This window comes from Lissotriton vulgaris, chromosome 3_1, assembly GCF_964263255.1.
Source record: "Lissotriton vulgaris chromosome 3_1, aLisVul1.2, whole genome shotgun sequence".
Taxonomy (NCBI): domain Eukaryota; kingdom Metazoa; phylum Chordata; class Amphibia; order Caudata; family Salamandridae; genus Lissotriton; species Lissotriton vulgaris.
Genome location: NC_141689.1, coordinates 1033324533 through 1033345774, shown reverse-complemented (window position 1 = coordinate 1033345774; position 21242 = coordinate 1033324533). Strand labels below are relative to the sequence as shown.

Genomic DNA, 21242 nt, shown 5'->3' with positions numbered 1-21242 from the left:
GTATTGCTTCTAACAGTGCTTGAATGAGGGGGCCATGCTGTATCTTGGCCCCATGAGAGGTCAGGAAACCTCGTTCTTGCCAGAGGACTCCGAAGTCGTGTACAACTCCGAAGGCATAACGGGAATCAGTATATATGTTAACATTTCTGTTCTTGGCTAGAATACAAGCTCGGGTCAGAGCGATGAGCTCTGCTGCTTGAGCAGACAGTGTATCAATACGATGTGTTTCTTTAACTTCAGTTTCAGTGGTCACGGCATACGCGGCCACTAATTCTCCTGTACTTGTTCTCATGCATGAACCGTCCACATAAAGTGTCAGGTCTGGATTTGTCAATGGGACATCTGTTAAATCTCGTCTAGGCTTAGTTACTGCATTAATTATTTCTATACAATCATGTGGAGCTGACAGTGTTGCTGGATTCAGGATGCTGCAACGTCTGATTTCTATGTGTGGCTGGAATAGTGTTAATTCATAACCTGTCAGTCGTGCTATAGTTAAGTGTTGAGTCTGGGTTCTGTTTAACAAAACCTCTACAGAATGTGGTACTTGAACTGTTAACTGATGACCTAAAACAATTGAATCACTCTGTCTTATTGCTAACGCTGTTGCTGCTACTGACTTTAAGCACGCAGGGAGTGCCTGTGCTACTGAATCCAATGTACTAGAGAAATAAGCACAAGGCTTATGCGAACCTGCTTGATCTTGAGTGAGGACAGACAATGCTGTACCATCACGTTCTGTAACAAAAAGTGTAAACGGTTTGCTGTAACATGGTGTTGCTAAAACTGGTGCTTGGCATAAGGCTTTCTTTAAGTCTTCAAAAGCTTGTGTATGTTCCTGAGTCCAAGGGAGGGCAGTCGAAGTCGCTGCCTCCTGTGTCGTTAACTGGATGAGTGGTTTAGCTAGAAATGCATACTGGGGAATCCATTGTCTGCAGTACGAGGTGAGGCCTATGAAGGCCCGCACTTCCTTTTGTGTCTGGGGTTGTGGCATATTTGCAATTAACTGAATGCGATCGGGAGTGAGCTGTCTCCCCACTTTGGACAGCAAGTGACCCAAGTACACAACTTGCTGAACACAGAATTGTAGCTTCGAAGGAGACACCTTGTGTCCCTTGTCGGCCAGGAAATGTAAAACTGTCAGTGATGCTTTTTCACATTCGGGCTCACTTCGTGCGGTGATCAGCAGATCATCGACATATTGTAGTAAAGCGGTGTTAACTGGCATTTGAATACAATCTAGTTGTCTCTTCAGTGCTTGACTATAGATGCTGGGGCTTTCTGTGAATCCTTGAGGTGCGCGCGAAAATTTGAAACTGCGTCCATTTAAACAGAATCCGAAGAGATATTGGCTCTCTGGATCAATAGGCACGCTGAAGAAGGCGTTCTTGAGATCAATTACAGTAAAGAACGTTGCTTCTGAATCAATAGCAGTCAATAGAGATGATATATCGGGAACCACAGGATACTGTGGGATAATGCATTTATTCAATTCTCGAAGATCAATCACCAGCCGATATACTGGTGGTGCATTGGGATCAGTACGTTTAAGAATCGGAATGATGGGTGAATTACAGATATTGGAGTCGGTCTCGACGACCACTCCTTGGGCAATGAGCTCTTCAATGATTTTCAGTAAAGCCACTACAGCATCGGGTGGTAACTTGTATTGTCTGATTCTGGGTAATACAACACCTGCCTTGAGTGTAACACGGTATGGTGTAATATGCATACATCCTACATCAGTTGGGCCTTTTGCCCACAAGTAATCAGGTACATTTTTCAATCTGACGTCAAACTCACGAAGAACGTAATGACCCTTGAAATCCCGCAGAAAGAGTCTAACTCCCTCCGGGGAGCAGCAGATTATAGCTCCTAGAGCCTTCAATGTTTTAATTCCTAACAGATTTTCCGGACATGATTTTGTTAGTAACAGGTCTGTAACGCGTGATAATGGACCCACAGCCAGGGGAACTGGTTCTGATACTTCATTTACAATAGGCTGTCCTGAAAAACCAAGGGAAACATTTTGTGAGCCTGAGAGGGGTGCCCCTGGAACTTCGTCATGACTTATTGTAGTGCGACTTGCCCCTGTGTCAATTAAAAACTTTCTGTCTTTCCCCAATACTTGACTGTGTACATAAGGACCTTCTTGATCTACAGGAATCTCAATAAGAGGCAAGCCACCTTCCCTCTCTAGGCTGTTTCATGTATATCGGGAATATTCGGGGTAAGCAGACTGGGCATACTGGTACATCTGTTGTGAGACTTGCTGAGTTGCAGCAATGGGCTGTGGCTGTGGTACTGCTACGGTCTGTGCTGTCTGTGCGGATGCATGCATAGGCTGTGTATTCTGTGTAGACTGATGCTGGTTATGGTCTTGTCTAGGCGGATGCGGTCTTTCTTTAGTTTTACCTGTCGCTATGTTATGTTTCAGAACTGGGCATTCGTGTACGTAGTGACCTGGCTGCTTGCAATAATTGCATGTCCCTTTAACAGGAGCTGCAGTGTGACTTGTCTGGGTCGTACCTTTTCTGTGACTGTCGGATGGGACCGTCTGAGCTACTAACATTTTCATTTTCGTGTCTTTCATACGTTTCTGTTCCTGATCTTGTTCTTCCCTAATTCTATTCTGGTGATATTGTAACATTTGTAACATCTGGGATGGCGTATTTGCTTGCCATGTACTCTCGACTTTATACACTCTATTTTTAACTAACGGTAGGGAATTCTCGACTAACTTTGATACAAAAAGATGTGGGTACGACTCGCTACTTGGCTGGAGGCCACTATTGATAATAAAACATTTCTCGAATCTTGAATAAAAGTCGCTAGTATCTTCATCTTGTTTCTGTTTACAGGACGAGATTGCGTCCCAATCTTCTTTTCTAGTTGTCAATAATCTGGGCAAGACCTGTACTATCAAACCTGGTAATGCTTTAGTTTTGTCCCCAAGGCCTAACCCTGGAACCCGTTTTTTCTCTTCTTCTTCTATTTCTGCCCAGGCAATCTTTGTGTCTCCCACCTCCCATTCCTTTTCCTTCAGTTTCTCGAATATACCCGTAGGCAGTAATACTTTCAACATTTTCATGATATCATCATACGTGTAGTCTCCCATCAGTAACATATCTTTGAGCTCTCTATGAAAACCTGCAGGGTCTTTATCATGGCACGGGACTAATTTCTTCATTTCTAACAGTTCTAATTTAGTCAGAGGCGTGTGTACATACACGCGTTTCAAAACCTTGTCCTCACCCATAACAGGGTGCACTTCTCGTAAGGGGTTCTGACTTTCAATACCACCCCCGCACTGCATATGGTACATTTTCCTCTCTGGAGGTGGGGCGGGAACATATTCAGAACTTACAAAGGTATCATATCTGCGTCGTTGTTCTAGAATTATTTGAATTAATTTGGTACTTAAGCCTCTCCATCTATCCATCAGTAGTGCTTCTAGTGTCTCGTGTAAGGGACCTGGATCGGAATAATGTTTTCTGTATTTAATGAGAAGGTGCTGAATCATGTATACACCTGCTAATTTCTGTTCGTCGGGGGAGAGGTTCAAAAACGTCTGTGCTACGGTATCATCATTATATATGTCTGCATTCTCGGCCCATGATACAGCTGATCGGGCTAGGTCTTGTTCATCCATAGAATTGAGTACATGGTACCCAACTCGATCTCGAAGCCGTTTGTCAGTTTCCTGGAACTGATGCTCGGCAGAATTCGGATTTGTTAAGGCAGAGAAGAAAACTCTCTTGCTCTCCGGACGGACACCTTTCCTAAGGTAGTTTCCCCTACCTACATATGCTATAATGTCTGTAGACTTTCCTGATGTCTCATCTTCATTTTCCTCCTCGGAGGAAGCTTTATCAGTTTCTTCCTGGTGTGCAGTTAATACTGCCTTTCTAATTTTCTGGGACATAGCGGCTATGCAAGTCCCCTTGTCATGTTTTGCTTCTGCTATATTTTGGCCCCACTTGTTCAATACGTCTAATTCACTCTGATCTGTTCCGGGCCTGTCTCGTTCTCTTATTACACAATTAATGAAGAATCGTAATATCTGTTTTTGAATGTCAACTTTCTGTTTATACATGGCAGCTTGGACACTGTCGGGGTCTTTCCCTGTCTGTATGAATTTGTATAGTCTGTCGAGGGCTTCCTGCATTCCCACACAGCATAACAAGCTATCGGTGGCAGATCTTAAGCGCAGTGATGCTAATACCATTAGATCGTCTGTTCCGGGTACTGGATCATATCTGCAGAATGACATCCTATCTTTCAATGCCTCAAGCCGGGATGAGTACTGGGGAGACTGGAAAGGATTCTGTGTGTCTTTTAAAAGCAATCTGTGTGTCGGTGGCGGGGTCTGTAGACCCGCTGTCGCACCTCCTGAGGCGGATGCTTGGGCATTATCTCTCCGCGGAGTCTGTATCTGAACGTGAACTTGTCGTTTAGGTGGATCAGGCAAACGTTGTTTCGGTAGGTCAGTTTTGAGTAGGGGAAGTGGCGGGGCTGGCGGAACAGGAGAAGTCTGTTGCGGTACCAGCGGAACGTGACCTGGGGGTGGAGTACCACCCCCGTCCCTGTCTGCAGGCAGGGCACGAACAGGCAGATTGGTGTAAGCTGGTGCTACATCATCTAGATAGGAATTTAGGAATATGTCTTTAGTAGTCTTGTGCATTACTTTAGTTGGAACCAATGGTGACGGCAAATTTTTCGGTATTTCTGAAATGGCGTCAGTGGTACCTTCGGCCAAAAGATACATGTTGTTCACTTGGCTATTTTGGGTACGATCTATTTGTTCTAATTTTACTCGAATTCCCTCAGTAACTAATTCGTTTTCTTGGGCCTTTTCTGATTCTTGAAGTCTGTCTTCTCTACGGAGTACTCTTTCAGCACGCTTACGTGATTCCTTACGCCAAAATTCTATGGCGTCTTTCTGAGATTGTCTGGCTTTCTTTTTCCGTAATATTTCTTCTACCTTTATGATGCACTCGGCATCCCATGTTCCGTTAACTGGCCATCGGTATCTTTCCTCTAGGTGCTTGGTATAATCGGTCCATAACTCTAGATACAGAATGGCGTCTATGCCATGTTTATTGTACATAAAATTACCTGGAGTGTCCCTAGGGGGGATTGGAATCTCTTCCTCTAACATCCCTTTCCTAGTCCCTATCTGCCTTAACTTGTTGAAAAACGGCATTGTGCCTACTTGATACTGAAATGCTTGATCCTTGATACTTAATGTCGACTGCAACTATTTATACAAGAAAACACAATAATGCACAAAAACAATCACATTCATACCACGACATTAATTACAAAAACATTTAAAACATAGATGACTACCCCTCTATACTAGATGTACTGCTCAACAGTACAGATACACTGTTGTAACAGTGCAGAATTTCAGAAATTCGGAATACTAGATATACTGCTAAACAGTACAGATACACTGCCTAAAAACAGTGCAGACCGGACTTGCGTACCCAAACCCGTCTAGATACGACCCAGCAATGGTACTCACCGGGAAGCACGGAAAACAGAAGGCCTCGGAAAACTCGACTGGACTCGGCTCGGAACTTCGGAAAACTTCGGAAAATTTCGGAAAACTTCGGAAAACTGGTGGGCCTCTTCACACCTCGGACCTTGCTTCTTTCGGCTGGGCTCTGGTCGGGATCCTCCGCACTCCTCACCGCCTCGTCTGGGCACTGATTGCAGTCTTCGTCACCTCCGTGGGTCAGAGGGAGATGCAGGAAATCCTGCCAGTACACGTGTATTCCATCTAACTGATGGCAGGGGACACAGTATGCAACGCGCCAACCGGCGCGTGAGGTGGGGGAGGGGTCCCTATTCGGGCGCCAAAATGACGTAAATAATTAATTTACTCTCTTAATTTCTATGCAGGTAAGTACTTAATCAATAATAACTCAATCAGAATGAAGGAAAACAGAGTCCGTGGTGTAAGAGTTTCTAAGGGTTTTATTCCTCATAAAGGAATCAGGATATCGTGTTCTGACCACCACACAGGGTGTCAGAAGGGATAGATGAGCGCGCTCTCGTTTATTGACAATACATAGCTTATATACTTGATTTACATCATAATGTTCAATGTAAGAGGCGTAACAGCTGAGAGGAGACAAGATAACAATATACACGTGGTGCATGTACATCATCAAGAGGCGTAAACTAGGCGTGAACTAGAGGTGTGTACTAGAAACGTCACTGATAGGTGACGCAAGTGGGTGGCACCAAGGGGTGGTGCTAACAGAATGTTGCAATGTCAGCAGAAATCGGAAACTTGGATGCGCGCGCAGCTGGATGACGTGTAACTGGAGGGGTGCAGGGGACTTGACATTTACACTGACGGAAAGAGACAGAAGTCTGGCATGTCAGATCAACTTGTGCTTTTATCATATCTGATATCTGATGTTTAGGAACTAAGCTATCTGGGCAGAAAGGTCTCTAGAGCAGAAGCTATTCTATACTTGCTGTGAGTGCGGGTATAAGCGCCTGAGTGTCTGTATGAGAAGCGTGGGGCGAGGGGCCTTCCATGAAAGCATGGCAACGGAGCTATGAATTACTTGCACAGAGACAGGTCGGCCCTTTAGCCCTGTAGCTGAGGAAGGATGTTTACTGAAACTAGCAGGCTGGAATGTATTTACGGGGAGGGAAACAGATAACTCGAAGGTTATAGTCAATCTTGGCAGGCAGCAGGCTGAGCTGAGCACGGAGGGCCGCGCTAGAAGTAAGTCAGAGTTCACGGATACGGGGGCTGCCTGGGCAAAGATTTCTCGGAGTCAGAAGCCAGAAAAGAGGCTCGGTGGCAGAGATTCAGGGCCTACTTCAGCCAGGGCTGAAAAACGTAGGAGTACACTACAAAAAGACGTTGGCATAGCATACTTAGGAACGGACCATCCAACCCATTCATGGTGGGTCTGGAAGAGGACAAGTTAACGTTGGACGCAAATGTATTTGCGTCTTTATAGCTGGTACAGGAGGGAAGTTACATGCACTTTAACTCGTACATGGAGTCGGTGGGGTACGCGCTAGGGAACATAACTTGACCATAAAATGTATATTACCTCAGTGTCAGCAGGCATTGTCAGTGAGACCAGAGTCACGTTGCGGCGGTGCCCTCTGTGGTGCCGTCAGGACACAGAGTAGGCAGCGTCGTCGTCGGGTTGCTTTTTCTTTTGTTGCAGCACAAAACACGTAGTTCTCGGTGCTGAGGGCAGAAGAGCTTGAAGTCTTTGCTGTTCCTGAAACTTCTTGATCAGGGTGCAAGCTCTACTTCAAGCCCTGGGAGAAACTCACAAACGCAGATTGCAGAAAGTTCAGTCCAGTCCTTTCACTGCCCAAGACAGAAGCAGCCACTGCAGGCTAACACATCAAAGGACACAGCAATGTGGTAGTTCCTCCTCACAGCTTCTCCAGCTCTTCTTCTAGACAGTCTTCTTTGTCTAAAAGAGTTCTAAAATTCAGGGGTCGTTCCTTGAATTCGCTCCTGACATTGTGCCTTTCTTTTTCTTTATTGTACTGTATGTAACCCTAACCTCCTGCTCCCCCCCCGTATTCTTTTGTCTTAATAAAAATGCTTTAAACCTAAAATTCAGGGGTCTGGGCCCCAATATTTATATCCCAAAATCCTTTGATCTCCTAGGAAGAGAGTGTCTGTGCCCAGCCAGAACCAGTTCTGCCTTCTCTGATGTGACTTCCTGGCAGGAGGTGGAGACGGCATGGTCAAAGGCAGACCAGGCCCTTTGAGGTGCAGGGAAATCTCCTCCCCCTTCCCAAATTGCAGCCCAGGCCTATTCAGCCCTTTCCTGCCCCTCCTAGAGTTTCTGGAGCCACTCCTGCCCCCCAGCCTTCTGTCATCCAAAACCCAGACAGATAATCCACATTCTAGCAGATGCACATAGAATGACTGAGCAAGAAAATACCTACTTTCTAAAAGTGGTATTTTCAAACACAGAATATAAAAATAACCTTCACTAAAAGATGCATCTTTAGATTCTGAGTGCAGGCATACAACCAGGGCTTTAAGTGGGCCGGGTCTCAAGGGGTCTGAGCACCAGCAGTTTTTTTCTGGGGGCCTCGAAACGGGTCTCTATCGGGCTCTGTTTTGAGCCCTGACACAGCAGCCCGTTTTTTTCCCGGACTGCAATGACCGCTGTTTGCTGTCACTGCAGTCCGGAAAAAAGTGCCATGGCTCAAAACAAAGCCTGATAGAGACCCGTTTCGAGACAGCACCAGGCACATGGATGTGCGCTGCTCACACTGTTCACTTCTCAGTAGTAGAGAAGTTACAGCATGACGTCATGCCAGGGGAGCGTTGGGGGGCAAGGGAAATCCTTTAAGAGTCCTTTTCTTTCTGGATTTCCCTTCTCTTTCTGAAACTCAGGAGCAGCAACATTGTGGTAGGGTCACAAGGATTTCATTGGAAGCTTTGTCAATATTATATACAAGTTATAGTTGCAGCTTATTTATCTTCTGCAAGTAATAACCATTGACAAAGCCAATATTACTTACTTATTGTAGTTATGATGTTACTTGTATCAAATATCTGGATGCAATGACGGAAACAGCAAATTACAAGTCGGGCGGCACACTATGCTAAGCACAGATTTTTTGCGTAAGTGATTTAAAGCCACGCCCCTAAGTACACTGGCCACGCCCATTTGAGACACCCCCCAGTTTTTTCATCCCACTTAAAGCCCTGCATAAAACATTTTATTTTCCTACCTAATTCCCCAGGCCAGTTATGTTTATAAGATGTTATAAACGAACTCCACATTCTGTCCTATGGGGAAAAGCTAGCCTTGAAATAGCGAAAAACGCTATCAGGACATGCCACACACATCAGGGCATGTCCTACCTTTCACAAACATTGCACCTGGCCCACAGGGGTACCTTGCGCCTACCTTAGGGGTGGCTGACATGTAAGAAAAGGGAAGGCGAGGGACTAAAAAGTGAGTTCACTGGCCAAGTCGACATGGCAGTTACAAACTGCATGCAGACTCCGCAATGGCGGGTCTGAGTTACCTTTTCTGGGCTACTCACGTGGGTGGCTCAATCAGTGCTGCAGTGCTGTTAGTAGCATTTGATTCACAGGCCCTGGCACACTCAGTGCACTTTAATAGGGACTAACAAGTAAATCAAATCATAACACAATTTACCACAGAAGCACTTGAACTTCACCACTGATCAGCAGTGAGAAAAGTGCGCAGAAACACTACACCAGCAAAAACAGAGTAAAAACAGGGAGGTCAGAAAGCAAAAACTCTGGGGAAACACGCCAAAAGATGCCAAGCCTAACAATGAACTATAAGATGTAAGGCACGTTTTTTGTCTGCATATATTCCACCTGACTATGTGTTTAACTGTTGTTACTTTCTGGATAATAAAGCCTTCTAGGCATTGAGCTCAGGGGGGTTGTGTTACTTTTGTTGACATTATATTTTTGAGTTTCTTGATTTGTAACTGGACCAATAAGAAGGAAACATCTTGTTATCCCTCTCCCTTCTTCACACCCATTCTCGGCTTTTTCAGCAGAAATGAAGTGTGTGCTGCAGTTCAACCTTCGTGCATTCTGAGGGGCTTCAACCTCCCAGTATTTCATAATAATCTGAACATGTTTTCCTCTTTGGAACATTTTTGACAATGTAATCATGTCAAGTTTAAGGCATTGTGTCTTCCTCTTGATACAAGTTTTGCTTGTTTACAATGGCTAAGCTGCTGAAGCCTTTTATTGTTTGTGTCTATGTACAGTTCTTGTTTACAAAAAAGGGCTGTGTGATTTTACATGTCTGTTCTAATTCAATGTATAGGTTGAAAGATACTACCTTCCTCCGACCCTGTGATGCTGTGATGAGCCTGACCTCAAACCCCTCATCCAGAAACCCCATATGTTCTTTTTTCTGAGCACAACAGTGTTGATGTACATTACAGCAGCAGGGGACAAGTCTTTATGAACAACTGAAAGGTCACTAGCAGCACAGTGACCACCCCCAGCTACAGCAGACTTGCGATGAAGTAAAACATTCACTGGAATTCACATGGGAGCTTACTCCAGTCATCCCTGCATTAGCAATGGGCAGTCTAGCAGATCACATTTGTTTTGCAATTGTATATAGTGCAAATTCAATTTAATGTATTGGAGCACTTTACACGAGTACCAGTTTCCTTCATGTTTTTTAAGTCATGTGGAGATTAAGTGATTTGGCCAGAATCACAGGATGTTGAGCCGACGTCGAGACTCGAACCCAGTAACCCGTTCATAAGTTGTCAGCTCTTGTCGCAACGCCACATTGGGCCCCGAGCCATCAGTTAACATCAGCTAAAAAGCAAAGCGTCTTATGATACACGCCTTTTGTCTTATGATACACACCTTATGTCTTTATTTAAATATCTATAACTTGGATTTTTAAGCCTGCAGTGACAGTCTCTCACACCTGTTTTCAAAAGGACTTCCACTGACATGCATCCACAGCTCCCAAGACTTTTTACATTCTTTCTTGTTCATTAAAGGACAGGATTTCCCTGTTTCTCCTTTGTGATTACCTAGAATTGAGATTGAATCATTTTGCTTTCTGTTGTCCAGAAGTCAGTCATTAGCAATAATAAAATGATAATAAATGCTGTGAATAGGTTGGGACCCCTGAAAACTGACTGAGCACCATCGTTAGCAATTGGCAAACCTGTGTTGGTGTTATCAGGTAATTTGGCTCCAAGTGTGCCCTGTTTGTTACAGCAATCACTTCTAGAACTCAAAAATGTAAAAAGATTTTTTTTATAAATACCCCTGGATTTATAATTAGGGAATAAAATGAATCAGTTATCTTAGCTCCTTCCACTAAATCCATGATCTTGTTATGGTACTCCAACATTACTAGCAAAATGTTCAAACCTGCACTCCAAGCTCTGCTGATTGCTCTCTCTTAGCACCCCTTAAGTAATTGTACATAAAATCTTTCATTGTAAACATTTCCAAAGCTTGCATTTGTACCTATACCACTGTACAGAAAGCGAAACGCGATAAGAGCAGCGAGGGTGCAGTATCTTCTTTGCATAACACATTACACAGACCACTTTTGCAGAAAACTCTCCTTAGAGAAGTGCAGGGAAAGGGGGTTGTCTGATAAAGCCACCTGTGTATGAACCCCTGAATGGAATCATCCCACTGAGAATCACTGACCAAGTGAGGCGAGTCACTAGTGGTGGAGCAGGTCCACTGCTCAAGAAAGCCTCTATGAGCTTGCCCTAAGGATACTTTACGGCTGTTGAAAGTTGACAGTTCAGTATGAAGTGAACAAGGGATTTGTATGCCAGCTGCTAGTAAAGGGTGTCCTCACTTGTGAAAAAGCCAGCATAGCAGCTTGCTGCTCTGTCCAGTTCTACCCTCTGGAGCATTGAACATATGTAAGACTTCATGGCTCTTCCTCTCTCTTTACAACCAAGCTATCTGGATAGGTCTCAGACTGTTAGCCAACTCGATGCCTTAAGCAAGAGACACCACCAGCACACCAAAAAAAATAGCTGTGTTCTGGATAATATGCTGCATGTCTAAACACTTATAAGGGACAAAAGGTGAGATCTATTAGCTATGCCAGTGATTGTTTTGAGTTTGTTAGTGAGACAGATTCAAAGATTTACCATGACGCGGTAGACTGCTGCCAGGGCAACGCCGCCTTCCTCGACCTGCGGACACGCCCACACGCGCTGACCACGCCCCTCACAGTATATGTATGCGCGCTGACTGAAAGCGAGCGTTCATTGAACTCACTCCTGAGGCGAAAAGCCGGGAGTTAGCATCTCTTTTTAAAACTTGCATAATTTGTTTTTAACTTAGCTAATTCCCAGGCCATCACCACGATCACGCAGACCCGCCCAGCCGATTCAGGGCTGACGCGGTAGACTGCTGCCAGGGCAACGCCGCCTTCCTCAACCTGCGGACACGCCCACACGCGCTGACCACGCCCCTCACAGTATATGTATGCAAGCTGACTGAAAGCGAGCGTTCATTGAACTCACTCCTGAGGCGAAAAGCCGGGAGTTAGCATCTCTTTTTAAAACCTGCATAATTTGTTTTTAACTTAGCTAATTCCCAGGCCATCACCACGATCACGCAGACCCCCCCAGCCGATTCAGGGCTGACGCGGTAGACTGCTGCCAGGGCAACGCCGCCTTCCTCGACCTGCGGACACGCCCACACGCGCTGACCACGCCCCTCACAGTATATGTTCGCGCGCTGCCTGAAAGCGAGCGTTCATTGAACTCACTCCTGAGGCGAAAAGCCGGGAGTTAGCATCTCTTTTTAAAACTTGCATAATTTGTTTTTAACTTCGCTAATTCCCAGGCCATCACCACGATCACGCAGACCCGCCCAGCCGATTCAGGGCTGACGCGGTAGACTGCTGCCAGGGCAACGCCGCCTACCTCGACCTGCGGACACGCCCACACGCGCTGACCACGCCCCTCACAGTATATGTACGCGCGCTGACTGAAAGCGAGCGTTCATTGAACTCACTCCTGAGGCGAAAAGCCGGGAGTTAGCATCTCTTTTTAAAACTTGCATAATTTGTTTTTAACTTAGCTAATTCCCAGGCCATCACCACGATCACGCAGACCCGCCCAGCCGATTCAGGGCTGACGCGGTAGACTGCTGCCAGGGCAACGCCGCCTCCCTCGACCTGCGGACACGCCCACACGCGCTGACCACGCCCCTCACAGTATATGTACGCGCGCTGACTGAAAGCAAGCGTTCATTGAACTCACTCCTGAGGCGAAAAGCCGGGAGTTAGCATCTCTTTTTAAAACTTGCATAATTTGTTTTTAACTTAGCTAATTCCCAGGCCATCACCACGATCACGCAGACCCGCCCAGCCGATTCAGGGCTGACGCGGTAGACTGCTGCCAGGGCAACGCCGCCTTCCTCGACCTGCGGACACGCCCACACTCGCTGACCACGCCCCTTCTCCACGTCACCCTCCGCTCGATAAACCATGTGCTGTAACCGGAAGCGCAGCGGACGAGCGCAGCGGGTGCGACGATTGCGCGCCGAAGGCGCGCATAAGGCAAGCTCGTCTGCGCTCGTCCGCGCCGAGGACGGGCCAAGGGCTACCCCCCCTGCCGCTCCAGTCCCACGACCAGCTACCAATACGGTGAGACTCATCTACACCTCTGCCGATTTACTTGACCTCAGGCACGTAGCTGATTTACCTCATGCTCTACCACATCTAGGGTAAACCAACCCCATCCTAGGCCCATACCAATGTCCTACTTGCATAAAGGAAACCCCCAAACCCTCTACAACTGTCCCACTACTGGTTCAAGCAGCGCTAATAAATGGCAGATCCCTCCCCAAACACAAGCTAGAAATTGCCGACTTAATTGACACGTATGAACTGGATCTCTTATTCATTACAGAGACATGGGGGGATGAAGCCTCCGGCCCAGACTTCAGAGCTGCCACTCCTATCAACTACAATGTATGCAGACTAGACAGGCCTAAAAAAAAGGGTGGAGGCATAGCAATAATTTATAAAGACCAGTTTAAACTCACAACGACACAATCTAATTGTCCTGAATACGAGGCTTTCTTTTTCACATTAGGCCTCTCGGCCACGTCATCGTTTAAGGGCATGCTAATCTATCGCCCTCCTGGGTCAAGATCCAAGTTTCTAGCCAACATAGGCAATATGATTGAAGCAGCTGCAGGCTCCCCACACTTCACCATACTAGGTGACTTTAACTTTCACCTAGAAGCCTTCAACGACCACGACACAACGCAGCTAACTACAGACTTAGCAGCTGCCGGCCTGCTGCAATTGATAAAATCTCCCACGCACCAAGCAGGCCACACACTAGATGGTCTATTCACCAACAGTCCCCTTATAACTGTTACCCAAGTAATCCCCCTGATCTGGACAGACCATGCAGCGATCTGTTTCTCTGTTGAAATTAACCCCACCAAACCTCCTATTACAACCTCCTCTCAATTTTCTTACAGAGACTGGAAAAACATCAATCTAGCTCACTTAACAGAGATGATGCAGGAAGGTCATATCCCCAACGAACAGGACCCCACTATAGCGTCTTCTAATTACTTGACGAACTTAAACACGGCTTGTAACATACTAGCCCCGATCAAAATTTCCCACCGCAACAGGAAAATACCATCAGCTCAGTGGTTTACAGAGCCCCTTCGGATTCAGAGACAGTATTGCAGGAACCTTAAAAAGGCAGTGGCGCCGCCACTATAGCCCTGCAGACAAAATTACCTATAAAAACGCCCTTTCCATCTACAAAAGACTTATAGTTTCTGAAAAAAGTTGTTATTACACGTCACAAATCAACCAGGCGAAAAACTCGGTAGGAGAACTATTTCAGGTGGTTACAACTTTGTCCAATCCCCCCGCCCCGCGCCTAGAAGGCTCTCAGTCTCTATCGGACGCTCTGGCCAGCTTCTTTGAGGAGAAGGTTAGTTCCATTTTCCTCACCTTCTCTCATTCCTCCCCTTCGCCCTCCCATGTGGCACTTCCCATCAATACTCCTCCCATCTTTTCATCTTTCCATACCATCAACCGGGAACATATTCAACATCTGGTAGCCAGAACCAAATCTGGATCCCCCCTCGACCCATGTTCCCCTGCTATTCTGAATCTCATCCCAGAAGCGATTTCTCCCGCGTTGTCTACCATCTGCAATGCCATGTTTTCAACAGGCATCTATCCATCGGTTTGGAAGGAGGCTATCATTAAGCCACTTCTAAAAAAGCCAACTCTGGACCCTCTTCTCCCTGCCAGTTATAGACCTATCGCCTGTCTCCCCTTCCCAGCCAAGATTTTCGAAAAAACAATGAACATCCAACTTTCGAAATTCATTAATGACAACGATCTACTTGATGACACCCAGTTTGGCTTCAGACAGGGGCACGGAACGGAGGCAGCACTGCTTAAAGCTGCAGATGAAATCAGAGCAACGATGGACAAGGGAGGAGCGGCGGTCCTAATACTTCTGGACCTTTCCGCTGCATTTGACACGGTCGATCATGTCACTCTGATCGACCGTGTCTCCCTCCCATGCGGAGTCCCACAGGGCTCCTCGCTAAGTCCGACGCTTTTCAATATCTATGTATCGGACTTAGCGAGGGTGATAAAATCGCATGGAATTGCCCTTACAACGTACGCCGACGATACTCAACTAGTATTATCGGTGCACAATAATGGAACATCTGTCGCAGCCAACTTCCAAGAGGGAATGAAGGCGATAAGCTCCTGGATGTCATCAAATTGCCTCAAACTAAACTCCGATAAAACGGAGGTGATGACATTCGGGAACTTGCAGCCGGCATGGTCCCCACAGTGGTGGCCATCTCAGTTGGGTAGTTAAGGTCCGTAATTTGGGAGTCACATTCGACAATAAGCTGACTTTCCTTCATCACGCCAATGCTGTGGTATCATCTGCCTTCTACACCCTAAAAAAAATAAAAAAAACTACTTCCTTACTTACCACAGTCCGCGGGCAAAACACTTATCAGCACCTTAGTGTTCTCAAGAACCGATTATTGTAACTCCCTTCTTCTGAACGCTCAGGAAAAGGTACTCAATAAACTCCAGACGGTGCAAAACGCCGCGGCCAGAACCCTACTATCCATCCCCAAATTCACCTCAACGTCCCCTTACATCAAAGAGCTACATTGGCTCCCTATTAGGAGCCGAATCAAATTTAAGGCTCCGTGTATAGCCTACAAAACTCTGAACAACTCCGGACCACAGTTCCTAAAAAAAGCCCTCTGCCCAGTGGAACAACCTAGGACCTTACGATCGTCCTCAGCCTACTTGTTGAAAGTCCCACGGACAAGAAAGGCCAGCTGGGGAGATAGATGTTTTACTATCGCTACTGCCAAACTGTGGAATACACTACCACTCCACATCAAAACGGCCCCTACGCTGCTCAAGTTCAGAAAGAGCCTTAAAACATGGTTGTTCTCTTCCTAATTCCCCCTCATCGCAAGAAGTGAGTTCTGTAACGATAGCGCCAAGACACCCGTACGGGTATTTGCGCGCTTTAAAAATTGCATAAAATAAAATAAAATAAAATAAATGAACTGGAGCTCTGATGAATCAATTATTTTGGGAGAATTAGCATGAATCCCAACTGTACTTTGACATCTATTTAGCGTTTGGCTGGTGGAGGACTATCATCACACTAATAACCACCACTGCCCTTCGCTGCCCCACTAAGCCCCTGCCACCTCCTAAATTTGGAGGAAAAATCACCGATGACCATGGCAGAGTGATGCAGAGCAATGGCCAGCTGGAGACTTGGGCAAAAACAATTAGTACCTTTGGCTCAAGTATAAATTAAGGCTGTTGTAGCTTAATAATTTTCTACATGCTCCTCCCTCCTTAAATGATCCTTAATTCTTTGAATCGAAGCTGCTGGCTGGCGGCTGGCATGGCTTGCAGGTGGTGGGCATGGAGAGATCACATAGTGGAGGGTCGCGTATGGTGAAAATATTTTTTTAAAGTAAAATAAACTTACCTTGCCGCCAGCCGTGTTGCACGTCTCTGCTCCTGCTCTCCTCAAGCACATCGAGGAACAGGAAGCAGGCCCCACTGACCAATTACAATGCTGCAATGGAGCATTGTGATTTGTAAGCACCCAGGCTCTCCTGACCAAGCACAACGCTACATTGCAGCGGTGTGATTGGTTTTAAGCTTCCTGGTTCGATGCTCAACCAGGGAATGGGGACCTGGTCATGTTCTCCATGCTGACTGTAATGTAGCCTGCATGGAGAATGGGGAAAGTGCGCATGACTGGTTTAGGCAAGAAGGACGACCAAACAGTCATTGTGCTCTTCGGAGTGGGCAAACCACTCCCCTCTGCCCTACTCCAAGAGCAGAGCAGCGCCTGCAAAGCAGCAGAAAGGAGCATAAAATGATAATAAGCTAAGTTATTCTCATTTTATGTTTCTGTTTCGCACTGCTTAAAAGCAGTGGGGCAACCTTCCTCTGCCATAGCGGAGGAGCCGCCACTGCCTTCCACCTCCTACAGATTAAATCTACCATTATCTAAGAGTCTTATGTGCAATATAGGCAGTGCCTTTCAAATGATTAGAGAGGCCAGCCTTGTCCTGGGATAAGATGTTGGTGGTGGCCCATACATTTCTGGAGAGAAAGCACATAGCTTTGACTAGATAAAAATAAAAGCATCAGTTCAGGCACAAGAGTATATAGTGTCACTCAATCTGAAGGATACAAAGCAGAGGCTACATCGGTTTGCAAGGAAAAAGCATTTTCTAATAAAACTCCTTTGCCATAGTGTGTCTTGGTAGGTGTGGATTTCACAAGCATGATCTACTTGACATTTATTTCAGATGTTGGATGCTCTGCTGAAGCTACTTGGGTTTGCGATACGGTAGTTTTGAGACCGAGCTAGGAGAGTTTGCTGCTTTGACCCTATGGTCTTGCATACTGCTTTGGCCTCTAACAGTGCCAGCTCCTGCTGAGAGACTTTTCTTCAACTCAAGACATGTCACACTGACCTCATGAGATGTCATGACTTCAGGAGACATGTCTTCTGCTTACCCACACTTGAATGAACTGAGCTCTGGAAAAATCTACATTTTCTGTCTCTTTAGCTCACCCTCTTCTCACCCTATCTTCTCCTTTTGTTAGTGTTTTTCTATCTCTCTCTACTTCTTTCTTTCCCCAATGTCTGCCTTTCTCTTGCCCTGTGCAAAAGTCCGATGACAAAAAAGTAAGTCCTGATCCCCGAAAATGAATTGTGGCGTTCGCCATTAGAAAGCACCAGCACAATGTTTCACCCACTATCCAATCACCCATTTAGATAAGTAGATTATAAATAAATATACTGAAACATTCATTGTTTTGATGTTCCAAATATTACTGCGTTTTAAATCTCTTGGAGAAGTATGGTAATGTTACTTTTTTACACAAGAGTCACAGTTTCAGGTATTGTAATGTATTGTATTGCAGCATTTATATAACACTTCATACACCTCACCATGTTGCAAAGCACTTTGATGGTGATTAGGTGACTGGTAAGCCCTTTCAATGAGGAAAGAGCAAAGGCTCCTTTTCACCTTGGAAACAGCTTACAGTTAGTAATAAAATTGTTTGTAATTTTGCTGTAATCGCTAGCCATTGGAGGAAGCCTACACACCCAACTGCGAGAGCCTAACAACGCAGCCTTTGTTTCCACATCTTTGCAAACAAGAGCTGCCTGAAGATTGCCAGGATTGACATTCGATAAATTAGGCCAACAGCACAGCCTGGTCTTTGTTGTGTTTTCCATGTTTTATCTAAGGGTAGCGGGAACTTGGTTCTTGGCAGTATATGTTCTTACTTGAAGTGGTCCTTTACACCTTCAGCATTTGAGTACTTTGGGCGGTTTTGTGAAGCATCAACAGAAAGAAATGCCAGCTTAACCCCTTTAAAATACACCAGTCAAACTTTAGCTGTCCAGTATGTGTAGACTCTGACACCACTGAGAGAATACGTTGCACAATTAAACTCAGTTTGATCTCCCCTGCAATCCTGCTTTCGACAGAATATAGTAGTGACGGAATGAGAGCTCTGAAGCCAGGGACACTCGCGTCATCTTCGTGGCCTTAGAGAAACCACATGCATGACCAGTCTCCCTGCCTTTCCATGAAAAACATATTTGTTGTTAGACCTCAGCCTTTTCAAAGAGTAACATTAGCCAAACAAAATGGCGGCTGTTTCCATCTTACGATTTACTCCTATTTCTCGAGGTCCTGTGTACTTATATGTGGCTATGCTTTCTCTGCAGTAGATCAGTGCTTTAAAGGCTGTGCCAGCTGTGACTAGACAGAGCCTTGGGGGCAATGCCCATGTCTGAGAGCTCAGATAGCCTTTGTCATTGTATTCCATTTACTCACGTGAGTACAAAATGGTTGGTCATCACTTTTGGAGCGTGCCTAACACTATTGCAAATCATATAACCGCTTCGCTGCTGATGACGAGCGCAGCGATGCGGATAAAGAGCAAAAGTCCTCAGTGTCCAGCCTGGGCAACACCGATTGCAAGGGCACAAGGCAATCCTAAGTATGTTATGTAGGAATCCAGGTCATAGTAGAACAAATAGGATAATCCTTTTACAGAGCAAAGTGCACAAGCCCATCTGTACATTTCCCTTAAACACTACACAAGTCGCAACACCGTTACTCCCATCTTTTTAGAGCAACTGCACACTGTTGCCAAAGGCAGGGAGTGAGAAAGTAAAAATAAACATACTAGTATATTTTTCTCCTGCTCCTCCATTCCAGAGTCACTTCAGGTTGCGTCATCCGGAGCCAATGTAAGATTTGTCCTGTGCGTCGGAATCACACAAGATGTTGGGATGAATTGCCTTTCTCTGAATCAAGCCATCCATAACCAGCAGCGCCCTGAGCAGACCAGTCATTAGACAAGCTTTCACGGCCCGATCTCTCGTCCCACTGGTCTCCCTGAGTTCCCACACTTCTCAGTCCTGAGTACCACTGCGCTGGAGAAGATGCCGTTACCTCCACCCATTTTTCACCTCTCCCTCCAACCCACCACAAACATAAAAAATTTGGGCCAAAAGGTCTCTTTTCAGTGAGCAAAATAAAGTCAGTGTAGTGCAAAAGATGCCACTGGCATACCAAACTCTGGGAACATGTACATTTAGTAGCGCACAGGATAATTCAGTGTACTGATCACTCACAGCTAACGATCGAGTGTTGTATGGCTATTATATAATCAAAAAATGTATTACACTTTCGTTTGTTCCACTCACCTCTCAACTGGAAGCAAAATTCGGAAAGAAACACAGTGAGTCCATGCCCACCATTTTCTAAATTTTGTTATCCCGCTCACAAGCCACAATTACAATGAAGTCCATAAAACACAGGTGAAAAACACAAAACACACCTTTAACCTCTCAAGATAGGCCTAACTCACGACTCACCGAGGAATCTTCATCCACAATGAAAATGGTGCACCGCTCGGTCTGCATAAAAGAGATAATGGTGGCTGCTATTTTCTTCAGGATGACTTCCAATGACTGCTGCTCTTCAAAAATCAAGGTAGCGAGGTCAAGGAGCACCTGCACAACAAAAGATAAAAATTAAAATAGTCGGCAACGGCTGCTAGCAATGGCGGGAGAATTGCGATATGTGCATAGCTGTATTAAGGGGCAGTGAGGCAACTGTTTTTAACGTGGCTTTTTTTAATCTCAGCTTCAGACTGTGGAATAAGTAGAACAAGCATACGTGCAAAAAGAAAGAATAAACAGGATGTTAAATTTGCCAACTTCCCGGGACTGCTTTCAGACGGCGTGACTGGAACCTTATAATGCTTCTCGGACAGCGCTGAATGCTACAATCTGGACGAGCACAAACAAATAAGTAGTTTGGCAAATAAAAAAAACACAGAAATCGAGTCTATATTGGGTATATAATAGATGTGCTCCTACACTATAAAATCGACGTTTCATGTTAGAGCTTAAAAGAGGAATACGTCACATTTGCGGCTGTCAACAAAATAGAAATTAAGCCCAAATCTACTCTATTAGCAGGGTTGGGTCAGAGTATTTTAAGAACTGTGAAACAGGCAAAAAGCGCAAGTGTTTTGAAAATCACATTTAGAACAAAAAGAGCTACAAGAACCACCCAAATTGGCTCCGCAGGCAATCCCAAAAAAACAGAGGATATTGGGTGTTTCACATGGTTCGTGCATTTTGTGTGAGTCTTTGTGGCAAGGCAAGGTCCAGGGAGAACAACACAAACTGTCCAGGAACAGAGTAGTCCGTAAGGTTTATCGGCTATCCCAGGACTTCTTGTTACTAGGAAGAACCCCTTGAACTGCTTGAAACAGACAGCTCAAAGTCATGAACAACCAGCTGCTGTTCGCGGAAATATATCACAACTGGATCTATGCACTTATAAATCCAATAATCAATCCACTGACTCATTCTTGCATTCACCTTCTGAACCAATCACAATAAAACACATAAAAATTCAACATATGAAATGGAATACATTCCTTGTGGCTGCCCTCATCTTATCTTTGCTGCTGCCAGAGAAAGTTGAACACCAGAAATTATCTAGTTCTCGAAAACACTTTTACAACATTACAGTGTCATGTGTGTGCCCCTTAAAGTAAAAGCTCAGCAGCTGGATAATTAAACTAAATGATAGTTGTGATGCGGGCAAGCACGTTTTTTTG

General features: G+C 45.4%; 1 protein-coding gene across 10 annotated transcripts in view; it reads right to left on the bottom strand.

Moving 5' to 3' along the window:
- Nucleotides 1-21242, bottom strand: part of PDE5A (phosphodiesterase 5A) — a 783446-nt gene that overhangs the window by 327442 nt on the left and 434762 nt on the right. For all 10 annotated transcript variants that reach the window (XM_086961429.1, XM_086961430.1, XM_086961428.1 and 7 more), the window contains exon 6: nucleotides 19984-20121. In XM_086961429.1, coding sequence (XP_086817555.1) covers nucleotides 19984-20121 — 138 coding nt within the window. The remainder of the gene's footprint in view (nucleotides 1-19983; nucleotides 20122-21242) is intronic.